Here is a 25,059-nt window from a genome sequence, read left to right as displayed (position 1 = left end):
ATGTAATATCATCATCACAGTCAAGATTTCTGTACATTTCTGCTTCACCTTAAATGTTGAAAATATCAAGAAACATTTACAGTGCTGCATAACCATGCTCAGATTGTGCAGACATGTGGCATCACCATATAATGCTGACAAGTTTCTTAGTCCAAGCAGAGGTCCTTGAAGCAAACAATTTTTGGTAGTGAACTTTTAAATCTCAGTTGAAGACTACATGTTTGCTAGGAAGAGAGATAAGTTTATGATAGTTTATGATCACTGTCAACCTGAGAAGTTTGTGCTCATGAGTAATCCCAAAGGCAGGCATTAACAAAAAATGGGAGGGGGGAAGACAACCCTCTTTTTTTTTAGGTTTAATGAACCAAGTAATAAATTCCCATTCTAAGGCTAATGAGAAGCCAACTCCAAGCTCAGGAAAGTGCCCAAGACAAAGAAATACAAATATTACTAATTATAAAGAAGTATGTTACTGTTGCCCTAAGCTGCAAAGGGAGCAGTTAAAAATAAGAACAGCCAGAATGCAGATGAAGGCACCAGAGTAAAGAATGAGGAAGAACTGTGGAATGAAAATCCCAGAAATCTTTAGCCTCCTACACTGTCACACATGCAAAGCTGCATTGTTTATCTTTATGCAGAAAGGGTCTTGCCCAATGATATTTGGGAAACTAGTTCTAGCATAACTATCACTTCCTCCTCCTGCTTCACAGACACAAAAATAAGCTTTTTTTCCAGTAGAACAAATGCAATTCAAAAAATAAGAAATTTCCCTGTAAAATCTTATAATTCTCTGTATTATTCAAATACTGCCCATCCACTCTTACAGCTGCAATCACATCAGTGCTGTGATGTTTGTGTAGAATTCTAAATAATGGGAAATGAGGAGCTGGATTCTGTTGCAGCCAATATGGATTGGCTGGATTCTGTTGCAACCAATTCTGTTGCAGCTCTGAAACTGAACAAGGAAGTCTAGAAATGACTGTGTTATGACAACTTCTCCCTTCCAGTATTTAAAGGAAACCTACCAGGCTGTAACCCATGCCAAGTCCTCACACATGTACTACGTGCACAGTTACACATGTGCTGGACTCTGTGCCAATGCCCCACCATAATCAGCTCAACGGGTATTTCAGTGTGTTAACTAAACTACAGAAGTCAGCTTTGGCACGGAACTGACCATCCCTCCCACCCAGATCTGAGGACAAAAGGCTGTGCAGTTAATGACATAAAACCAGCAATATTAGACCTTGTGACTATAATCTGACATTTCCAGACAGAATTTTTCATGTGTTGTTTAGGAAATGGTAAAGATTATGCTTTAAAGAAAACATACCTTGAAGAGAGTCACAGTAATTTCAACATTTTCAGGTACAGGCCACACCACCAACCCACGGTATGGGTTCTTGATTCCAGGCTGCCAGCTGTGTGCCTAAAGGAAGAAAAAATACCCAGTTGTTTAATGCCATTATAAAAGTGTTGACTTGACTCCCACAGGATCCAGGGCATGCAGGTAAAAGTAACATATCACTGACTCCAAAAAGGTCACATCCCCAAACCCATGACTCTACTGAGCACTTCAAAGGACAAAATTAAGAATGACAGTAAGGAAACTCAGACCATTAGCAGTCTTTTCCATTGAACTAAAGCTGTTCCTCACAAGGTCCTAAACTCAGCTTTTTTATTACGTAGCACAGGTCAGGACACTCAGAGCCTTGCAAAAAATTAAGGCTGTAGGGTCAGAACTTCTGTAGCAAGCTGAGCTTTATTTTGTGTACAACACATAGTGCAGGTCTAATCACATTTACACAAAAATGGAGCAAAACGTTTTACTTGAGGAAAGAAAAGTGAAAACAATGATTTATAAGCTACTAAAACATTTAAATTTTTAAGAATTAATATGCTGGAGTACCTACACCTAGAAAACATAACAAAAAACCCAACAGTTAAATGACTCAGAACCTGTCTACCTTTCAGCATCAGTTTGGATTAGTGTATGGTCTGTATTTACATTTTAACAGCTAGTCCTAAAAAACACCATGTGTGAGCATTTCTGCTCTGATTTGGAATAAGTATGCCTCTTTCCAAGCTCAACCTAATCTATTTTGTGATGCTGTAAGACAAATGAGGGAAGGATGCTGCTGCAGAGCAGCACCCTAACCAGAGCTAGGGTGTTTTTAGAAACATCTGGAAGTTTTGTCAGGAAAGACTGTACAATCTATTTACTGTTACCTGAAGCCAATTAACTTGGCTTTTTTTTCTTTTGTTTTAATTCTAGTGCATCACTCATTGCAATTTTATATTCCTTCTAACACTCAGAACTTCAGATTCAGGCTGTCTATTAGAACATATTTTTGCTTTAAAAAGATTAGCAGGACCTGTGACTCAGGTTTTCTGGGACTCTAAGGTAACCTGAGCAACTTTAAGGATGACATTGCTGTACCAAAGTGGGAAAGACAAAGCTGGAGAAGCAGTCCCACCCCTAGAGAGGCAGAAGCTCTCTGCCACTGTAGTAGGGAGTGCCAAATGTTGCCAGCTCTCCTTTGGTTTTATCACAAATTTTTTTCTCTTTGATGTTCTGCTTGAAACCCCAGCTCCCAAAGATGCCTAATTAGATCAGATTTTTCAGTGAGTGTCTATGCTTTGTGCTTGCAGAGTAGCAACTTGGAGCTTCTAAAAAAAGGGAATTTTAAAATAAGAGCAACTTGAAAGAAGCCAATTTCTACTGGTTTTACTCCACAAATTTCAGTCTAATCTCATTCTAAAGAGGGCCTGGATGTCTTTTCTGAATAACAGAGCAAACAACAACAAATAACACAAACAAAACATATATTTTACAAGCAAAAGGTATTTTGTGAGCAGCAAAACACACCACAGTAGATGCCATTACTATCACAGACACTGGAGCTGCAGTTTGTGTGTCTGTCCCAATGAACCCACAGTCCCCTGCATCACTCCCAGCTTGCCCATAGAGATCTTCAGCAGACACTAGGCAGTGACCCAGAGCCAGGCACAAGCTCATCTGCCATGTCTCCTGGTAGCATCCTGTAAAATTAATAACATCTCCTGCATAGGGGCACTCCATCCTCTTTCCAGGTACCAGTTTGCACACAAATAATTGGAGCTCATGGTGTGTCTGAAACCTGTGATTTCCTCATGGGTTTGGCCAATACTGAAAATTATGTCAAACTTTTGCTGTCCAAGGTCCAGCCACTGCCAGCCTGCTCAGCTGAGGATCACTTGTTCCATCTATTAAAAAAACCTATAAAATGAGCATTCACTGGTGCAGTCAACACTTCACTTCAAGCCCTTTATCAGCATTTCCTCCCACCAGGAAAGTCAGTGAGACACAACAAACACACAGGGATATAGATGTTTTTCTGTCACTGAAAGCAACAACCAGGAGACAAGTTCTAACTAATGAGCTTTTAAAGCAAAGCTGTTCTGTGATCATGAATGTTATCAAGTCCTCCTCTGGCTTTGAAAAATAAACACTGTATCAGACAAACAGCATGACAGTAAAAGATAACATCAAAAGAATTCTCTGCATTGTGGAAAGGAGAAATGGAAAGGGGAAAGCAAATCCAAAGAAACACAGAGGACTGGCAAATGACAGTAATTTAAAATTAAGATGCAGAGTGTTATTCTAATGCAACATTTTCATGCCAGGCACCTCTATGCTGCAGTTTCTTCAAGTTACATCTGGCCTATATCAAAAAACCTTTTCAACTCCCAAATTATAAGCCTTGACTTGGAGCTGGATCAGGCCACCGCTGCAGGTGACAAGGACTCACTGGCAGGGCTCAGCCAAGGCGAGGTGCTGCAGCTGCACAATACTCTTCCACCCTAATCCCCTCCTTAACTCCATTTTCCATTGGGTGGTTGTGCCTTTAGACCCACTTCTTCCTCATTTGCTACTGGTCTTCACCAGCCATCTCCTGTTGTCTTGGAAGTCAAGGCAAGGGCAGCTAAGCAGAAGTGAATTGCAGCAGCCCATGCCTCACCCACAGCCTTGCCCTTGCCTGACTTGTCTCCAGACCTGAGGGATGGGAGCCATGGTCTGGAAAGAGAAGCAGAAGTGCTTTGCTGCATTTCAAAGCAAAAGGCAACTCTTCCTGTTTTCTGCCAGTAGAACATGGGAGAAAACAACATAGCATGAAAGCACTTTTAAATCTGGAAACAGGAGCTACAGGATGGGCTGCTGAAATATCCTATAAATAGAGTAGGGCTGTGAATGACATTGTCCAACCTACGGCATTGCTCTGGCACAAAACTGATGACTGGGAGAGGAGGAAATCTCTTAAAGAAAGGCAGTGGAGATGAGCCTACAGAACTTGCATGGGCACTTCAGGCTATCCATTTTTCTCTTTAAAACAACAGTTCCAATCCAGGCAGCAAGCTTTGCAATCCACCACCTGTGATGTGAAAATCACTGCTGTTTTGCTGTGCTTGAACTGGAAGGACAGACTTGATACTACATTATTTCAGGCACCTGCCCTTTCAGATGCTTCATCTCTTTTCTCCTTTCTTCACTTCCACCTTGCCTCATCCTGTTGTGCAGGATAATTTCGTATTACTCTTCTGTAAAATGCTAGAGCTGACCATAATATTTTGAGCCTGCTGCAAATTATGGAACAGTTTATATTTATGAATAAAAAATATGTTCTAATTGCCAAGCTGTCAATATTGGGTTTTAAAAGCAAAACTCATCTGAAACAAACCCATGATTATTCCTCACCTGCAGCCACAAGAGTGGCTTTATTGTGAGCCAGCAAACTGCTGATTTTCTTTTCCTTATAAATTTTTTGCCAGCTGCCTGTGATCAGGCCAGCTCTGCTACTTGTCCGTGCGACAGACTGTTCAGGGCACAAGAAGCAAGCAGGAGCTCAGCTGGCTCCAGTAGTGCTTAGGGCAGCTCAGATTGTAAGGATAATCCCTCTTCTACTGTGTTATCCAGGCAGAACAGAAAAGGAAAAAAAAAAAAAAACTCAAGAGGAAGAGCTGACATTAAGCAACCAGATCCTTCATTTGGTGCCTCCAGGCCAGGAGTGTGGCTTTGGAACATTGGAACACCAAGGATTTTCTTCATGTGATGCATCCCACCAAAGTCATTCACCGTCCAAGACAGCCAGAACTGTATATGGCTGTTAATGGACCTACTGGAAAAAGAATGGACTGGGAAAAGCTGCCAATTCCCTCACACCAGAGGAAACCAGCAGTTTGTGAATGGCTTCTTCTTGTTCTTCTGTAACTCAGTTCAGTGTCACAAAGAGAGACAAATTAAAGGCCATACTCCAGACTACAGCTTGCTTCCCCCCCATGATCATCTTGAAATCCCAGTGCATGGCCCACCAGTTTAAAAGGCTGGGCACCAGAACAATGCTCCAGTCACACTCATGCCTTGGGATACAGTCCAAAAAACCCAGCTGGTGCCAAAGAAGGAAGTTCAAAGCCCTGGAAACTCCAGGCAGCCTTTGATCAACACATTGCTGTCAGTGCCCCCTTAGAGCAGACAAGGAAACCAGTGGATCCCCACAGGTCTTCCCATGAATGTCTTCAATTCACTGGCAGGCACGCGTGTGTTACTGCTACAAAGCTACAGAAACACTGCTAAGCTTGGGGAATGAACACAAACTCATCTCTACCACAGCTTCTCTAGGCCTGGGCTACCTCTTCAGGCTTGATTTCAAACACATACATTAATGGCATACATGATGAATACATCATGTATTAAACACATGAATCATGCTATTTGGTTCACCAGATCTTGCCTTATTCACCGTCCACAGTAGACATTGCTCAGATAAAGAGCCTCTTTCCTGCCTCTTCAATCAGTTTCTCATGTCATCTGTAGGGTTTCTTATTAGAAAAGAAAAACAACCAACCAAATAAAGAATCAAAGCCCAGACAAACAAAAAAACCTGAACACAGAGTTATTTTTCTCATAATTTTCTGAGACAACCATCACTGCACCTCAGAATGTCACCACAAGTCAACTTTGTGGGACTCCCAGAAAAAAGAAGAGTATTAATGACCTCCAGTTTACAGTCAGGGATTACAATCACAGCATGATCTTGTAACTTTACTAAAAAACTGAGAAGCTCCAGGAGTGGCATTATTGAACTGTGCTGGTCCCAAACAGTCATCAGCATGTCAGGGTCACAACATGCCTTTGGAACTGCAGCCCAGCAGGGACAGGCCGGGCTGGCACTGGGCAATAAAGTAGCCAGAAAAGGCAACAGATTGCCAAAACCAGCAAAACAGGTGACCCAGCTGCTGCTTTATTGACGGCAGAACCCTGGGAAAATGCTGGCCAGGCTGCTGTTGGGTAGAAGAGACTCCTTTTACTCCCTGCCCTTTTGCCTCTCTTGGCTCTTACTTCTCACTGCCCAAGCTCTTTCCCTCTTCTCAGCATTGTTCCTTCTCCTTTGTGCTTAAACTGTTTTTGATAAATCTGCAAGAGAAGTGCTGAAATCACAGGCAAGGCCCCTTCTTTCAGCTTTGATACAAAAAGAATCTTTGAAGAATAATTCTGTCAGGCTCTCAGAAGCAAGCGCAAATTTGATTCTTCAGAGGTGTATAATTCAACCATAAGCCTCTGCACGTTCACAGGAATAGGAGAAAGCACCTCCTTGACATCACGGCAACATCTGTTTTCAAATCGAAATTTCTTAGTTCAAAGCCTGGAAATTTGAGAGCATGTCAATGAAATGAAGGTAAAAGTATTTTCAGCATGTTTTTCCCTTGCTCTGCACTAGAAGAAAGACATTCTTCCACCATTACAATAAAAAAAAAAAAAAATGGGAGAGAGAGAGACAGATCAAAAGCCCAGGGCCTGAAAACAAGACCACAGCTACAAGCTGCACCTTCTGTAAACCATGGATGCTGAGCAGCATCTAAATAAAGCTTGAGGAGTGCACCTGATTTTGCAAACAGATGACATTTGCACCAACAGATAGGTGACTCCCACCCTCCCCAAGCTGAAAGTTCATTTTGGTTCTAGGACTGCACAGCAATTCTGCCAAGCACAGCAAAACTGCAAATCACCATTTTATGTAAACTCCTGGCAGACACAGTGGAGATGCCCAACCACACAGAGCCACCTTGTCCTGACACATCTCAAGAAATATATTGAAATTACACTTGCCCATGGAGAGCAGGTCCCAAAATAGAACTGTAAGTAACTTAAATCTGCATTAAGGTCAGTAACTGCTGGATGTATTTATGGTCTTGTATCCATCCACCCATCAGACTGCTATTTATATGCTCTTTCAAAATGAGTATTTGGTTTTCATTTGCAACACTTTGAAACTTACTGTAATTAAACATATCTACAGCTCCTATTCTATGTTTCCCACAGTAAGAAGAAAAATATTCAGACTCCTGCACATAATGCCACCTATTATTTCTTTTAATAAAGGGACCACTGTAGTTTATTTGGAAAAAGAGCATGTGGGCCACGAAGCAAATCAGAATCATGGAAACCTACAAAAACAAGGGCTGCAAAGGACATCAAGAACACAGCTTTCAGCTCAATGGCATTTTAAAATTGTATCAGTTAGAGCAGGCATCCCAGTGCTCATCCAGAGCTCCATCTTCCAGTTGCACGACATTTTTGCTTAATACATCTCTTGTACTTTCCCAGTACAAAAGAGACACAGAGCTACTGGAGAGCATCCAAAAGGCCATGTTTGTGAGCTTGTGAACTATCTGCTGGTGATATGCCTCATTAATGATCAGAAAAGTTCAGAAAACATAACCTCCAAAAAAGTCTTCACAACATCTTCACAGTAAGGTAAAACCTCATCCCTCCCTTCCACCCTCTCAAGAAGCTGAAAAACAGACAATTATTAATGCTTTGTACTCATTGAACACAGTGTCCACCAAAAATAAAATAAGAGGAAATAATTATTTGACTTGCTTCCAATAAAGCAATTAGATGAAACTAGTATGTTGAATAAAGTATTTTACTGGCAGGATGACTAAGAGATCAAGAACATTTATTGATTTACAGTTTTTGACCCGAACAGCTCAAGTCACATCCACTATCAAAGCTTTAAAATTAACTCTATGCTCTGCCCAGGTTTCAGGGCCACTCAGCCTCTTCCAAAGTACCTTAGTGGGATCTTACTAAACATGACTTAGTCAGCCAAAGACTTTTCTGAGTCTCAGGTTTAAATCTGTCAGTTTATCCAAGAGTTGCTTCGACTGCCTGGTGACCAAAAATGAGGACACATCATGGAAATTTATGGCCCAGCTAAAAAATCCTCAAGCCCAAAAGGCTAAGCTAATGCCAGAAAATCCTGTTGCCTCAGGAACATGCTGTCATTTGGATCCTATAAAATGACAGGCAGAAACCCATCAGTTCAGAAAGCCATGCTGGACTTCTGTTACAGCTTCTCTTTCTGAACATATTCTGAACCCCAACAAAGCAGTCATTTATGACAAATACCTTGTTTTCCACCAAGCTTTTCAGGGTTACAAACCTTGTGTAAGCATTGCACTTACTGTTTGATATAACTTTTATCTCTCTGTGCAACAGAAATTAAATGAAATTAATACAGAGAAGTTGTCATAGAGTGAGCCACATCAGATATCAGTTAGTGACATCAGCACTTACTGCCTAGATACACACTGTGCTAAAAACTCAAAGGAACTTGAATTGATGTTTCAGTGAAACAGGAATGATGTTTGTTGATGTTTCAGTGAAACAGCCAGTGACTGGCTTTGCTGAAGAGTATGGAACAGGAACAGGTAGCAGACTGAGCTCACACCCTTGTTTACTCTTCAGGTAACACCTTTGGATTTTCATAACCTGAAGCAGAATTTTGGATGCACAACATTTAGTTGTGCAGTCAGGAACCAGTCTTTATCTAAAACAGCCTAGAATAGCTTATACCTCAAGTTAAAAGACAAAACGCAACAAATATGCATGACAATCAGAAAAAAAGTTCCGAAAAAGAGGAGTAAAAAATAAACCCAAAGCCTCTCCTGAGCAGGGTAGAAAACCATGTATCACATTTTCTAAATACTTAAGTTCTTCGACACAATTACTTCAAGATATCTTCTCTATCATGAATGCCCTCTCTCCACTATTACAGAGTTCTTTGAAACATCATTTTGTGTTACATGAATACACAAAAAAAAAAAAAAAGAAAAAGAAGGTTATATCATCTTTTTCAAACTGAAGTGTCAAAGAATTATTCTAACTTCCAAAATTTCCTCTCTGACAAGATCATTTGCCATAAATCTAACCAGGCTAAGAGGCCACAGCACAGGAAAAGGCAATTAGGGAATGAGCAAGTAAGACTAAGCCATCTCAAAGAGCAGATGCTCCTGTGAAGAGCGGAAAACAGCATGCACCCCTGTCCCCATGAAAGACAAACTTCATCAGTGTCCAAGACACTGGAGAGACTTCACTCAGAGCTTCCCATTCCTCAGGCTACCAAGTTATTAGTCATGAAACCCAAATTTACAGGTTTGCCCACAGTGTTTGTTGAAGTAAAATGTAAATATTCACTTCAAAGACACTCTGCTGGGCTGAAAGACCCTGTTTTTATTCTTTTTTATTTGTAGCATTTCAGGTTGTGAAACAGCCTCTGATTCAGGCTTTATCTGCCTATTGCAGGGATGTCAGAATCTTTATTACTTTTTTTTAATTAGCTGGGGGTTTTTTAAATATATTTCTAGTAAAGAAACCAATTCTCCTTTCTAATTAGGTGTAGCAATTAATAAGTGAATTGAACTGATGGTGATACAGTTCTGCTAAACAAATAGACAAAGCTGAAATCAGAGTTAAGAGTTCCCATCAATTAGCACTGACATCAACAGCAGTTTATTCTGAACTTCATGAATAAACTGAATTAAAAAGAAAAGTCAACAACTAAAATACTTCTCATTTATTTATTTGGCTGCTCCCCACATTCAGAAAAACAGTCCCTCAAACCACTGACCCTGTTTGTCACTCAAGTTGGGACTTATTAAGGAATCAACTAACCTTAGAGGATTTTCTTCTGCTTCTTCTTGTCCAAACCACCACTAGTTTATCTGGCTGCCTGTTGAAGATAAGGAAAAAACAGCTTAATATACAACAAGATCCATATGTAAATAGTTTATATTAAAAGTCTTGCAACACGTAATGACATCCTTAGTGGATAACACGCTCTCTTAAAAATAGCTCATCTAAAAACCACTCTCAGCATCAGTCATTTAACAGGAAAAATAATGTGTATTTATAGAGACAGGTTGTCCTCCAGTCCACTCAGTAATGTCATCATTATCCTCCTGCTCTCGTTGCCTGTGGACGTTTCCCCTGCCAGCAGCATATGTGAGCAGAAACTATTCCATGGGACAGAGAACAGGATCCAGACTCTATAAAGACACCTTAGGAACGCTGCAGTACCCAAAATAAACATTAATGCAAATTCTAGCTTTAATTTCTATGCAGATATATTGAAAAGTTACTTCTAAGTAGCGAAGAAAGCAGGTAATTTTGCTTTTTCTTACACAAAAGATTATTTTTCTACTTGAATAACACAAAGAAAAAGAGAATTAAGTCCTGCATTACTCCTCAAAATCTCCTTGGATGATGACAGGTAAATCAGCACTTCCTCAACTTATACTCCAAAGGAGGACAAACATACTGAAAATCAGTGGCTTTCCCAAGCAATTGTTTATTTGGTATTTGCAATGAATGTAGATGGAAACCTCAATAAACAACCCTTCCAGTAGAAATAATTTTCTCTTCAGATTTCTTAGGAGTTATTTACTGATTAACAGTTTACCTGTATTATATCTACCTTATTAGGTTTACAGTTCTGTCTGAGTGATTTTTGATACTGACTTAACTTCCAGACTTCCCATCCTCCCCTCATGATACACTTCCCATTGCATGATGACCACACTTCTGGTCCGACTTCCAGACTTTTAACCCTTTTGTTCAGACTCCTGACATCATTCCAGCTTTGTTTTCTGGCTGATGACCTGAATTCCACCATGAAGCCCAGGTGCAAATTCACCCACAAAGGATTTTCAATGGAGTTCACATCTCCACTTAAAAATACTAAACCTGCATATGCAACTCTGCCTGGAAAAAAATTGCTACTCATATTTTTGAGACACCAGTGTAAGAATACTTGCACTTCTAAAGCCAACAGCAAAACAAATCATAGGGGAGGAAAATGGGGGTAGCCAAGAAAAAAAATCAAGACACAATACATTCAAATCATGATTAAAAATGCACCCAAAATCCCCCACACAAATATTCTGAGCAAAGGCAGTGTTCCCACTGCTATTTCATCACAGGCAGACTACCTACTTAATAACTAACTTTTCAAATGAAACCCCAACTGGTTTAACAATCATTTTAGGCACTGAAGTGCTGGCCATATTTCCTTTCATACACACTTTTCCATTGAGCTGTTGATCATTTCTGCATATTACAATATAAGCAATACCTCACCCATGATTCACATTTAAACCCCACCAGAACTAAAGCTCTCCCAAAAAACCGAGCTACAGGCAGATCCTGCAAAGGAAATGAAGAGACAAGATTTGCTGGTTTGGGTTTTTCTAACTGAAAGTGAAATAATCTGTATTTTAAACTGTAAATTCACTATTGTGGCTTGTTTAGGTGACTGAAATTGCAGAGTGATTCTGCTCGCAGCTTCTGCAAAATCTTGCTTGGCAATGAGCTCATCCTGTTGGACTTCAAAGCTCTTTGCTCACTTGGTGGTGGGTTCTCATCTTTGGCTTACAGCAGCACCAGCCCATTTGATGGGAACTGTATTTGAGCCACCAGGGAAAAACAACACACCCCTAAGCAAAGCAATCCAAACCCACACCAGCAACATTTCCCAGTCCTGAGGAACTCCCTCTGCCAGGAATATACAGAAATGCACCAACACGAAAAAGCCAATTAAAGTTTTAATTCAGATCGAGAGGACGACCAAGCCATGCTGATGGACAAGGAGCAGCATTTGTTCGCTCACTTCTCTCACCAGTATATTTATATTGTTAAGTACTGAGCACAGTTTGCTCTTTCAGCTTCAAGTATGAGAGAAATTCACACCCAAAGGCACTTTACCAAAAAAAAAAAATCCCCCCAAAAACACCAAAAAAACTCCAAGGAAGGTCACCACAATATGGAGACAGAAAATTCAGAGAAATGGAAGGGATGAGAAGGGAAGAAAATATCCCAAATGACAAGTGTCCCCTCTCTGTACACCACATGCTTCACTGAAACCTAACAAAAAGCGCAGCAGTTCTTCTAAGGGATTTTCTTCAAGAAGTCACAAGTCCAACAATTCTAAAATATCTTCATAGAATTGTGTGACTAACAAAACCAAGAGCAACCTTTCCTCCCAAAATCTGTTCCTCGCTCTCCTATGGCAATATACTTCTAGAAGAAAAAGCCCAGCTCATATTTTAATCAGCAATTTAGCATTCAAAGTTATGAGTGATATCTCAGTGCTAGGAAATGGCCAGTATCATGTAATGCACATTGCTAACTGAAAGCACTAGGTAGCATTTCCTACTTGGGACTTCTCCCCTCCTTTAACATCATACACCTCAGCTGCTTATTAGTCACTAACCAAAGCAAACAAAATCACCTCTGAAGAATTAGTCTGGAGACCAGTTTTAGTATCTTTTATAAGTTTACTTATTGAACTTGGATATCATTCCAAATACAAAATCCACAATGCTGCAAGCTGAACAAATGCTAATGGTCAGCAATAAAAAAAAAAAAAAAAAAAAAAAATTTCCTGTGCTGCACAAATGACATTCTCATTTCTTCAAACCCAGCAGCTTTTAGTCAGTCAGTTATTCAGCAATGCCAGTATGACTAAAGCAAGGAATAACACACTGCTTACCTTAAGAAAATTGATTTGGAGCAGGGAAAGAGAACTGGGTTTTATCTGAACACTACATTTCCCTTCTAAGTAACTGCATCAATCAATCAATTCAACACCCCTGACCTTTCAGCAGGAGTGTTTAATACTGTACTGGAACCTGCCACCCTTGCCTTGGGGGTGCTGTGCACTCCTCCCCAAGGCAGCATTGCCAAGGCAGCAGCACTTCCCTGGGAGGCAGAGCCAAAGGAAGCGATCAGCACTGGGACATCAGGGACTGCCAGTGGGAAGAGCATGGACCCAGTGGCAGGGGTTGAAGGATCCAGCTTGGATCCAGAAGATAGTATTTGAAAAAACTTACCATCAACCTGTATTTGCTATTTACCTGTTATTGTGTGTTTCACAAAAAAAACTGTTCCTGAAGAAAGGCAATCCTTAGTGGGAAACTTATTTTATTATTCACAAGTGAAAACTTAGCAAAGAAGCACGGAAGATTGATTTCAAAGTTTGTGGCTCAGAAAAAGAGAGTCACCTTTTCCCTGCATACTAAACAATTAAAATTGGATCCAAAATACAGATTTATAAAACACTTTTCATTAAAAACCAAGCCTGCTTTTCCTATCAGATGGAAGCAATGACTGCTGAACATTCAGTTTTCCTACTGAAAGAACCAATTAGAAAGAAAAAAAAAAGAATAATAAATACTGGAATCTAACTTTGCCGTATCTAAGACTATTAAATAATGTAATAAAAACATTCTGCACACTGGAAAAAACTGTCATCTGATCAGCACCTCCTACACTACAAATTTTACCAATTGAAAGGAGGTTGTGCAAGATCCAAGGTCTTCTGTGGGTTGGTCTGACCATTCCAGGAAGTGTTTGGCACAATATTTTGATTACAGAACTCTCCAAACATCACTTGTAAAAGAAGGACATGAAAGGTATCAGTCTCCTGTTAACTCTTGTTTTGTAAACCTTTGAGCAGAAGCTGATAACATTACCCAGGACGTATTTCTCCACTAAACTTTCTGTTCAGTGACAAAAATCTATAGGAGTCTTGGGGTTAGAATCTGTTGTTGGAAAGAATTGCAAATGCACTTAACTTTAATTCAGACCTCTGAAGCCAACAGCAAGACCAATGATTAATAACATTTTGGTGAAGGGTGGGAAAGCAGGTAACAGATTTCTTAGTAGAAAGGTTCCACTACATTTCATAGCACTAATAATTGTTAAATGCCTGAAATGTAGATGGTACCTTTTCTGTAGGTTCCCCACACGGTACAGCCTTGCATGTTTGTTTTGGCATCAAACTGCCTAAGTGTTGGGTTTTGTCTTCCCTTCTTCTTTTCTTTCTTTTTCAGCTGAGCTGTTTTATTTTCACTATATTTGATTTGAACTGCATTAATTAGTACGGGCTGCTAGATTACTCTCGTGAAGCAAGCTTAAAAGAGTATAATTAATAAGAGAAGCAGCAGTGTTAGCACAATAGCATGCAGATGCACCTATTGAAGGATAAAAATAATTACTTAAGGACTAATGTCAAAGTACTTCTGATAAGAATTTTTTTAATAACCTTTTGTCCCTTCTGCATTGTGCATCCCAGCATGCCATGCACTATTTCCATCCATTAGGGACCAATCCTCCCACCCCACTAGCACACAGCTTTCTACATGGCTGCTGAAACACCACCTAGGCTCTCTAATGGTCTCTTAAAAATAAGTGTGATTGGTTCTATACCACCATTAATTTGGGATGAACGTTGCTTTTCCTCATTTTACAGCTAATTACTTTGAAAAGCACTCTTTGCAGTGCAGTCTCTTCTGCACTAGGTCCTGCCCTATTGCCACGTATTACCATTAGCCAAGGAACTAATTAGGCCACAGCCTTTCGTGAGCCTCGTACTGAGGTTTTTCCCTCAGAATTTCCTGTTGGTCACCATCAATGAAATTTCACAGCTGCCTACAACTGCATGCAGGAAGTGGAATCAGATACTGCCAATGCTTTAAACAGGCCCAGAGACACTGGAGGAAGGTCATGCATTGATGCATTTGCCAAATGAGCCCTCTTACTGAGTGCAGGTACAGCACTGATTGCAAAAGCCAGAGACAAGAGAATAAAATGTGCAGGTAAAACCCCTCTGAGATAATTATAAGATGAAGTACATGACAAGAGAAAGTTGTGCATTTCAGGAAGGGGCTTGGGGTCTTCTTTCCCACCTCACTTTCACTTCCACAGTGGAAGTTAAAGACTCCTGGGTAAGGCCTGTGCCATCCCACAGAGTTATGTCAGACTATCAGAGCATTCTCTCAACACAACTTATTCTAGACTATGCACCAAGCCCCTAAAAGAAGGCAGAGTTTGCTCTTCTATCATTAAAACCATTCAGGAGTTTTAGCAAGCATGGGAAATTTCAAAAGAGAAATTATTAAAACAGGGAAAGCAAGAGGACATCACAGCTGAGATCCATCCACCTCTACATCTTCACTTTCTAACACAGAAAATTCCTCCATTTCTTCCCACCAGAGGTCTCTACAGATAGTAGAGACTCTACCAAGACTACACAGGCCGGTTGAAAGACCAGAATTTGCCCTTTGAAGTGAATTTTAGATTTTTTAACACATCTGCTGTAAACAGACTGCCTCTACAAGACCAACATCTCAAGATTATGCTTTGCTTTACAAAAGAAGCTCTAGTCTGGCTTTGGTTGGTTTATACAAAATAGGGGAAAAGCAAGACACTCTGACCTATTTTACAAGTGCAGTCAGACCTACTGAATCTGCACAGTGTCTGTTTGCAAGGCTGAGAGTGGAATGTGTAGTATGTACTGCTGATTACTTGATTTTCTCAAACCAAACACAAATGAAGTTTACAGGACGAGTCGAATTAAACAAAACCCAAGTTCATCTATTATTCAGAAAAAAAGTGACAAGGGCAGATTTTACTTCATTTTTCAAAGAGTTATTGCAGCAAAAAACCCTCTGCAGAACTATCTAGCAAAGTCTTGTCTTAAAGCTTTTTGAAACAGAATTTTACATTTCAAAATACACAAACTGACCCTAGTCTTCAGAAATTGTGGTCTTTACATCCTTTTGGCAGTAACACAAAGATGCTTTGACTAGTGTCTTAATTTTAGGTGCCATCCAGCCGCTCTCCACGTGGAAGCTTTCTTTGCCCAGCCCAATTTAGCCCCGCAGTCACCAGGAGGGGTTCAGTACTGCACGAGAAGGGCCACGTGGGTTCCTTATCTCACTCAGGCTTAATCATAGACACTCCCCTTAGACAGACATTTACTCCAGCAGTGCTCAGGCCACGCTTTTACCCCACACAGCCGTCCGCACCAGAGCTCACAAACACCGCCCAGCACTCCACCCCTAACGATGCCTAAATACCCAGGAGCTGCCTCAGGAAAGCTGGCCTGTAGTACCGACCAGTCAGCTCCGCGCAGGCTGACTGGCAGGGAGGAGCAGGGGCTGACAGGGCCATTCAGACAAACCTTGAATGGAAAGTGCTGCTTTACAGTGGAAAGTTCACAGGAAGGAGCTGCCATGAGCCAGATCTTTTTCAGATGCCTGATTTTCCTTTTTATGCTCTTTTGCCAGAATATTTGGCCTACATTTTAACGGTAAAAAAAAAAAATGGTTTTTTTTAAAACCGAAAAAACCAGCTTCCTGTTTCAAGTTGGTAGGTTGCTCCTCCTGAGCAGAGCAGAAACTCCTCAAACCTGCCCGCAGAGCCCGCCAGGGCCTGACCTGCTGCGAACTCACCGTGCTGATCCCCTTCCCTGCGGAGGTGGGCCTGACAACGGCCACGTGGGTAAACACAAAACAGCCAGGGAAAAAAATCCCGCTATTTCACCTCGAGCACAGGAGTGCATTTCAGAGCTGGTATGAGAAGGTGAAGGGCCCGACCGTCTCCCTGCTCTGGAACCCAAATACAGTCCCCCAGCACCTCCACATCCCGCCCCTCCTCAGCAGACACCGCTGGTCACCGCTGCCCCTCTGCGGGCTCACTGTGCCATAGGACAATAAAACAGATCAGTGACAGGAATCCAGAAACAGTTCTAGCAAACTGAGCAAGGATTTTGTATTCCAATTCCATCTCCTGTCCTCACTGACTATACAGCATCCAGAAAATTTCAAGACAGACACTGAGCAACATCAACCCTCTCTTTGATCTTAGTCCTACTCATACCTCTACCTACAGACCAAAAATAATCTCTATGCGATAATGTACGTGCATTACTGGGGATGCCCAACTGAGTGTTATCCCTAATTATTTTAAAGCACTAAAGTACAACTGCTAGGTGCATTCTCATTATAAGAAGTGTTAATAAAAAAATAACTAAAATGAAACTCTTTGACTGACAAATACTGCCTGAAACATAGTTTCAGCCCACACAATGCCACATAAACGATACCTTTTTGTACTAAAAAATATGCAAGAGACTTTTTGGCACACCATTTTCAGTTTTAATCTAACCCTATTCCCTTGAGCATAATTTATTTCTGTGTCAAATAGCATTCAAACAGAAGACTTTACTGGTTTTCAGTCTGCAAAAACCAGAGATTAGAAATTATTTTTCTGTCATTCCTGCAGAACAGAAATCTTGCACCAAAACCACAGTTTCAGGAACATCAACTATTCACAACAGACACTTCCTTCTCCAATTTGTCTAAAATATTTAAGAAATTCTAGCACAGCCTACCATGAACAATTAATGAAAAGGATGATCTTAGCTGCTTTTACTGCCTGGGAAAGTTTGACATTTAGACACAGATACATGAACAAAAGTTTATACTCCTGTTCCACAGAAATTCCAATGTCCACATTAGGACTCAGACAAAGCAAGTTTCAGAAGCTACAGTGCATTAATGCCTCCATCCTCCTCCTCTGCTTGCTATCCATGGACATATCCCAAAGATTACAGTTCTGCAATAGCAGGAGCAGAAAATCTGGCACCGTGTGTCTTTTAAAGCTCCCTTCCAAACCAACAGCACCAGGGTTTTGTTTGTTTTTATTTCTTAGGAGCATGTTTTAGATTACACAAAGCACCTTCTACCATTTGAAGATGCACAGAAATTGTGAACCTACTAAAAGCTTCTGAGTGGGCAGCATGGGTGGAATGGTACTGGTTCATAGAGTTTGTCTGGAAGACAAAATTCCTACCACCATCTCAGGTGCCCAGATTATAGAACTGACATGGTTATACAAGCTAGGGAAAAAAAAAAAAAAAAAGGCTGATATCTACAAAAACTAAATGACCCAGAGCAGTCTGCCTGTGATACTTTCAAGGATGAAAAGCTTGGATAAATGCTTGAATATACAAAGACAGTGAAACTCTGGAGTTACACAGAAGCCCACAGAAGATTGTAGCCTAACACAGGCATTCAGTAAACTGAGGGGCAGATTTCCTGATAAACTGTGTCCATCCCATAGGAGCAGTGTGGAAGGGGTGGTGTGATACAAATTCATATTTAGTCTTCCAAATGATCACTCTACTGAGCCCTAAATTAATCCATATTTATTTTGAGACATAGGCACTCCTGGCTTATTCAGAATGAGCTCCCCAGTTAAAACTTCCTCATCTGTCAGCAGCCTCCTTTTGCTTTTGCAAATTAATATCACAAGGAGGAAAAAAAAAGGGGGAGGGGGTGGAGTGGAGTGGACAGTGCCTAGTGAAACCATGGCATGGTGTGCTAGCTCCTTGCCCCTGTTGCTGCCCAGAAGACCAGACTTTGCAAATATTGCCAGGTGCTCTCAGGCACAACTACAACAGAGATGGCGTCAAGCAGTACGAACCCGCTTTTGGGGGAGGAAGGTGCTGAAGGATGAGATCTTGAACTGCTTTCTCTGCTCTGATTCGGCATCCCCTGTATGAACAAGCAGGATGGAATCGCCTGCTTTCAGCAAAGCACCCAGTTCCTGGGAGGAACAACACACCTACTGCCACCCTCCAGGGGCACAAAACCAGAACATTTCACCAACTGCAATAATGAACTGGCTACTGCAAATCTCTGAAGCAAGCACAGCTCAAAACACCACAGAGAAATGCAAGAACCTTGCACTGAAACTTGGGCCCCAAGCAAAGTCCCACATTTACACACCAAGCAAAACAAAAAAAAAACCCCAGAGCCTCAACTGACCTCGTCTTCTCCAAGCTTAGTGAGACTGTCAAAATGTAAAAATTGAAAATGAGCCAACATGGCAAATTTAGCAGCAGTAAGCTATATGTAGGTGGTTGTCAACATCAAAACTATGATTCTCTTGCCTGTTAATGAAAAATTTATTAGATTTACAAAATTTTTGTATGTGGTTTCCAGGGAACTAGAAACTGCCATAATCATTTCCCATGAGATGCCCCATTTCATGCTGGTGACCTTTCAAGAGCTGTTTTAAGATGGAGATGTGGACATAAGTAGTAAAATTATTCAATCAGAATTTGCAGCTAAATAACTGTTCCAAAGACTGAAAAATTAGAATGATTCTTCCTCTTCTAGCTCAATCTGTTTAAGTTGTTACACTGCTTCCAAGCTGCCTCCTGAAACAAAAGCTGCCACTTCTGATTACAAAAGTCAATCTCAAAAACAATACATTATTTCCATTTACAGCTCAACAGTTCTTTGTGCACCCAAAGTCTAAAAATTTGTATCATTTTTAGGAAGTTATAACTGACCAAGCCTCTTAATTAATGCCCTCAAATAACACCCATGGCTTATATCCAGCAGCAAGCATTGGCTATTAAAAAAGGTATGTTTACTCATGGATACCTCAGACAAAGCAAAATCTCCTGCCAGCACTAGGGGCTTGATATGGCAAAAAATAAACTGAAAACAAAAATGAGGAAGAAAAAAAAAAAAGAAGTAAAAAACCCTCAACCTAATGGAAAGACCTCTATTTCTATTTTGAAATGTAACACAAACAAACAAAAAAAAAACTTACAGCTTTTAAAACCTGTAGTTTTTGAAATACAAACTTTACACTTTGCAAATACAGTTGATGAAACATTGCTGTACCAAGATCCAAAAAATCCCTAAGAATAGCAATAATTAAGGATCTAGACTGATTTTGCCAATAGCTGCTGCTTGTAAGATGCCTAGAAGCAATTTGAACTAGATTTTAACTATTCATTTCAAGATCAGCTAAACTGGGAAGTAACAGTATATTTATGCTGACTGCTTTAAGCATGGCTTTCACTTAAAAAAACAAACCTACAGCATCTACACTATAGCTGAATTCATGCTGATGCTGAAAACTCACAAAGAAATAGTACCTTTCAGCCAGACAGGTTTTTCTGTTTGTATTTTTTAAAATAATCTTCCTATAAAATATTTTTCTGTTACAACTAGCTTTCACTCAAGTCAGGTACTTCCACCAACATCCTGGCAGCCCCTTGTCCCAGCATCCTTACAGAAGGAACTGAGTAGTGGTCCTTCATATTTTTTTCAGTACACCAGACTGTACCCACTCTGGTTACTAACAACCGCAAGGGGGACATTCCTCAGGGTCCTTTATATACCCAGAATTGTTGAGATTTGAGCTGCTGAAAATTAACACCATCCTATCCTTACTTACATTCCCAATGAAGACACATAGACACAAATACGAACCCCTTCAAAATCAAATTTTTAACTGGAGACTGAGACCAAAGCCAGCCACTGCCTTGGTCCTTGTGTTGCCTTCTCTCTTCTGTCTATGCTGTCATGGTTGGTTTTCCATCTCAGCTTAAAACAGACAGAGCCTGTGCCTTTTCCACACTATTGTGAAATGCCTGGTTGTGTTTTAGTCTGCTGGCTTCTTTACACAGCTGAAGGGCTGTGCCATGGGGTAGTTGTAAAGCAACATCTTCAGCCACAGAAGACGCCTGGGTGCTGGCCAGATTTTTCATTATGTGGATTTGATGTCTTGCAGGCTGTATTCCAGTCTTGTACCATTAAATGAGGCAAAGGGATCAAGAGACAGAGCCAGTCTATCCCACAGTGCATACAGCTTAAAAGATTAAGTATTTTGTCTCACCTTAGATTTCAATTTTAGTCTAATTCAAAAATTTTTTATCTGTAAATACAAATTTGGTCTGTTGTGTAAAGCAGTTCTCCTTGGAAGCAGAAAGGTGAATAAAAAGGGAAGCTAGACTGGTTTTTGGAGGAAAATATACTGTTAATCTGGCAAAGGGATGAGAGCCATCCACTGAAATTAAAAGACAATGCCTCTCAAACCTACTGCAACACCTTGTTGTGCCAAGTGAGGAACAGTGTCCTTACAGTGAAAGGCACACTCCTCCTACCAGATTAAGGGCTGCAAAATCTAGTACTAAGTGAGGATAAACAGGAGGAAAAATTTTAATTTCAAGCTTTTAGAAGGGTATTACAGTAAAAGAAATTATGATAAGTTGCTGTAAATTATTCAGTTTCAAATAGGAATTTTAATACATTCGTCTTGTTAAGGTCAAAGAAGCCAAATGAATAAAATCCACTCGGCAAGCTAACCATCAAGGGAATGAGAATCAATTTTAGCTGTGCAGAGTTCACACCGAGCACTGGGGGGGGAAACAGCTATGTGCAGAATCATCAACACGGACAATAGAGATGCGTGGGCACACAAACTCCTTGGATTCTGCAAAATAAGATTTTCCACATATTTCAGCGTATTTTATACAAAATGCACTTTTCATCTTTAAAACAAACAAGGCTCAAAAGTTGAAGCCTGCAAAATTTTTACATATTTCCTTCTAGAGCATTCAGATGGAAGGCCAGGCTTGGCAGGGCCTGCACAGCACACACGTGCTCACCCCCACTGCAGCAGACAAGAGCTTCCAAAAGAAAGGGCAGGCCCATGGAGCAGCACTCAGGAAAATTAAGGCTACCACAGTGATGAGCAAATTTCTTGAATCGATGTATTTAGTAAGGTTTTATTTATGCACTTCATGCTTTAAGCAGCTCTCCTTAACTCTTACACTTTCTGAGCATAGACAAGACCTTACACAGAGTATTTATCTCAGCTCGATCTGTTAACTTAACCTTGTCCCTCCAGCTTTGACAGATGGGCACTGGCACAGCGAGTTCTTGCTGTTTCACTCTCTACCCCGTGCAGCACCAACACCTTCTCAGGCACTTTCCTTCCCCAAAGCCATCCATCTGAGGAAGTGAAACTGCTCTGCTCAGCACTGCAGCTTCAGCTGGACCCCAGACAGAGGCAGACGGGAGACCTGGGAAGCCAAAGCTTTTAGCCCCTTCCACCACAGCAGCAAGGTCGGCAGGTTTATTTCTCCTTGCCCTGGCTGTTCAGCCGTGGTCAGTTTTGACATATACAGGGTTTGTGTTTGTTTGTTTGTTCTGCAGCCAGACAAGCAATATAGCACCAAATGAGGTGTGAATTTACTCACTCACTTCAGTGCAGCTAATGGGCAAAGATGCTTTGGGCCACTGAAACCCTCAAACTTCAAGGCCAATGAAATAAGTGTTCTGGAGAAAATGAAGTCCAAGTGTAAACCAGAGACGGACATTGCCTTTTGCACACATCACCTAATGTTGATGACACAATGCAAAGAAAAAGGATTTCAGTCAAAGAGAAAAAAACCCAGGAAAATAAAGATGACACAAGGCCAGCTTCATCACATTATTAACAGCACCAGACATACAGCAAGTATCTACATTTTTCTTCTGCCTTTGAAGTTTGATTTCTGTACAATCCTGGTCTTCAAGAAGCAGCCACAAAGCAGACTGGTGATTCTGAATGGTGATGAGAGTTTGCTTCTCTTGAGAGAGAGTCAAGAGGCAAAAATACAGTCTGTCTCTGACTAAATTCAGAGCCATTCTGGCAGTTTAGCCTCATAAATATTTCAAACATCTCATGTGCTACCCTATCTCTTCCTACAGGAAGTCACAGGACATATATGCTGGAGCCACAAACAAGTAAAATAATAGCAACAATCACACTGCACAGATTTCTTGGCATTTTCTTAAAGGTAGGAAATAAAATGTCTCTTTCCCCCCACCGCCATGATATCCACATTCTCTCTCCCACAAGCATTACATTTTGGGATCAATTTTATGGATGTGGTATGAAAGAAAAAGCTTAATGCAAACTCCAAGCAGAAAATAAATTACAGAATAAATTCTACAGCAATGTAGAGAGAAGAAAAAAAAAGATCAGCAATTCTAATCCAGACAGTGTGTCTGTCATACTCTTAATTCTTAATTACACATCACTCCTTGGATGTGTAATTTGAAAAGCAAATAGAAAACAAACAAAAAACCTTCCCCATAACAAAAACCTTCCAAGAACCAGGAACTGTAGATCATTGATCACTGGTAATCCCCCCTCCAGAGTTATCTGTCCTATTTTTCTCACATACTCTGCTTCACTGCTCCTGCTCTACCTCAATACTGATCTACAAGAGTTTCCACTCTGACCAAACACACTTGTAAATAAGCTCATGATTAACATGATTCATACTGAAAAAACTAAAAGGGAGGGGCCACTCTGAAGTTTGTAAAGCATAACTTGCAGTTTTTTCTTTAGTTATGTAGCACCTTGCTATCATAAATCTGCACTCATACAATTCCCATCAGCACAGAGAGTGTTTCTTGCACCTTCTGTACAATTTCTCTGTCTCCAAGACATAAAACAGGGATCATTTTTCTCAATCACAAAGCAGTTTTGTAAGGCTGGATTAGTAATGGAGCAGTGTGGCTGCAGAATTTTTGTGCAGAGAAATCGTTAGCACTTTATTTCCACACAGCTAAGTGTCATTTTGTAGTTTTACACCATTACCACTTAACAGAGAGCTGCTACCATCTGGCCTTTAACAGGAGATCTAAATCCTGCTTATAAGCAACCGTGGATGTAAAATGTAGAAAAGTTGATGAAAGATGATTCGTGCACACAAATTAGGGAGTGATAGAAAAGATGCCTTTTCTGCACAGTTACAAGGGAAGGTGAAAGGAAGCCTAGTGCAGAACCAGGATTTTCTGAGATTTATTTCTACAATTAGACCACACTGCAGGAGAAGGAGAAGCAAAGACTTTATTCCACCCTCCAAGTAAAAAATACCTAAATAGAAAAAAATGTACAAAATGTATCAAGTCTGCTCTGAACAAAGGAAGGTGCTAAACTGACACAGAACTATTTACATAAGGAACAAGAATAACTTTTATTACCACTTTTAGCAACTGCAAGCCTTTACAGCTTTGCAAGCTCTTCTAGTTTCAGTATTCTCAAAAATCATTCTGCTGCTTCTGGCTATGTCTGAAGAGAGACAGAGAACACTGTTTGCAATTTCTTTGCTGTGACTGGGAACTTGCATTGGGATGGGAAAAAATTAAACTCCACAGCACAGGTGTATATTGTGTATGCTGCATTATTCCTCCCCTTTTCACATGGCACCAGTATGGAAAACCATTTACACAGATACAGTGAAGAATATACAATGTGATGACAACAAAAGGATACATCAGCTTGAAGATATTGAAACATCAGTTTGAACTGAGTAAAACTGCATGGGGGAAGGCTTGACACATACTGCAGTTTTATTTGCAAAGCTATAAGTCTTAGAAAATGTTATAAAAAGAATACTCATAATTTTTTAATATCATATCAATATCCAGACTTTCTATACCTGTGCCTGAAAGGTAGAAATATTTAAATAAAGAAGTTTGTTTTTATTCTTTTCACAGAAAAGAATTCCCAGAACATTTTAAATTAAGCCTTCTTTGTTCACTGTATGATTGTTACTATCACACTCACTCAAAAAGAGGTGAAATCCTGATTAGCATTCACCAAGAAAAGATGGAACCTCCCTTTGAAAACCGTTTCTGAAAGAACTGTGATTATCATGAATTCTGCAAGTGAAGCACTCATGTCTGTTTGGCAAAGCCAAAGGGAAGGATGGGGGTTGTGTGACATGTATGATTGCTCAGGCACAGTTGAACAGTGGAGCTGCTGCCTACAGACAAGGTCCAAGCACACATATGTGCACACTGCTTGTTCAGCACAGTCAGGTTCGAAACCTCAATGTGACACAGGGAGTTCCCATTTTAAAGAGGGCACACTTTGTCATAAGAATTTCCCGTGTCTGGGTCAGCAAACATCTGCCTGAATACAACACAAAAATCTGATTACAGCTGATTATGGGGATTGTATTCAATGGAAGAACAAAGGCCTGGGGGCCTGCTACAATTTTGAGTATTTCAGTAACATTAAAAGCTTCACTA

General features: G+C 40.5%; 1 protein-coding gene across 13 annotated transcripts in view; it reads right to left on the bottom strand.

Annotated features, from left to right (window-relative positions):
- Window positions 1-25,059, bottom strand: part of EHBP1 (EH domain binding protein 1) — a 205,049-nt gene that overhangs the window by 166,500 nt on the left and 13,490 nt on the right. For 12 of the 13 annotated variants that reach the window (XM_050972588.1, XM_050972589.1, XM_050972586.1 and 9 more), the window contains exons 3-4: window positions 9,995-10,052; window positions 1,334-1,429 (exon numbers count right to left, since the gene is read on the bottom strand). In XM_050972588.1, the coding sequence (XP_050828545.1) occupies window positions 1,334-1,429; window positions 9,995-10,052 (154 nt within the window). Of the gene's footprint in view, window positions 1-1,333; window positions 1,430-9,994; window positions 10,053-12,869; window positions 12,958-25,059 lie in introns of those variants that run through there. The other variant, XM_050972598.1, reaches the window with a different exon arrangement.

The sequence above is a fragment of the Serinus canaria genome, chromosome 3 (genome assembly GCF_022539315.1).
Source record: "Serinus canaria isolate serCan28SL12 chromosome 3, serCan2020, whole genome shotgun sequence".
NCBI classification, from domain to species: Eukaryota; Metazoa; Chordata; class Aves; order Passeriformes; family Fringillidae; genus Serinus; species Serinus canaria.
The sequence above is the reverse complement of the archived record's forward strand: the minus strand, read 5'-3'. Positions and strand labels throughout refer to the sequence as shown.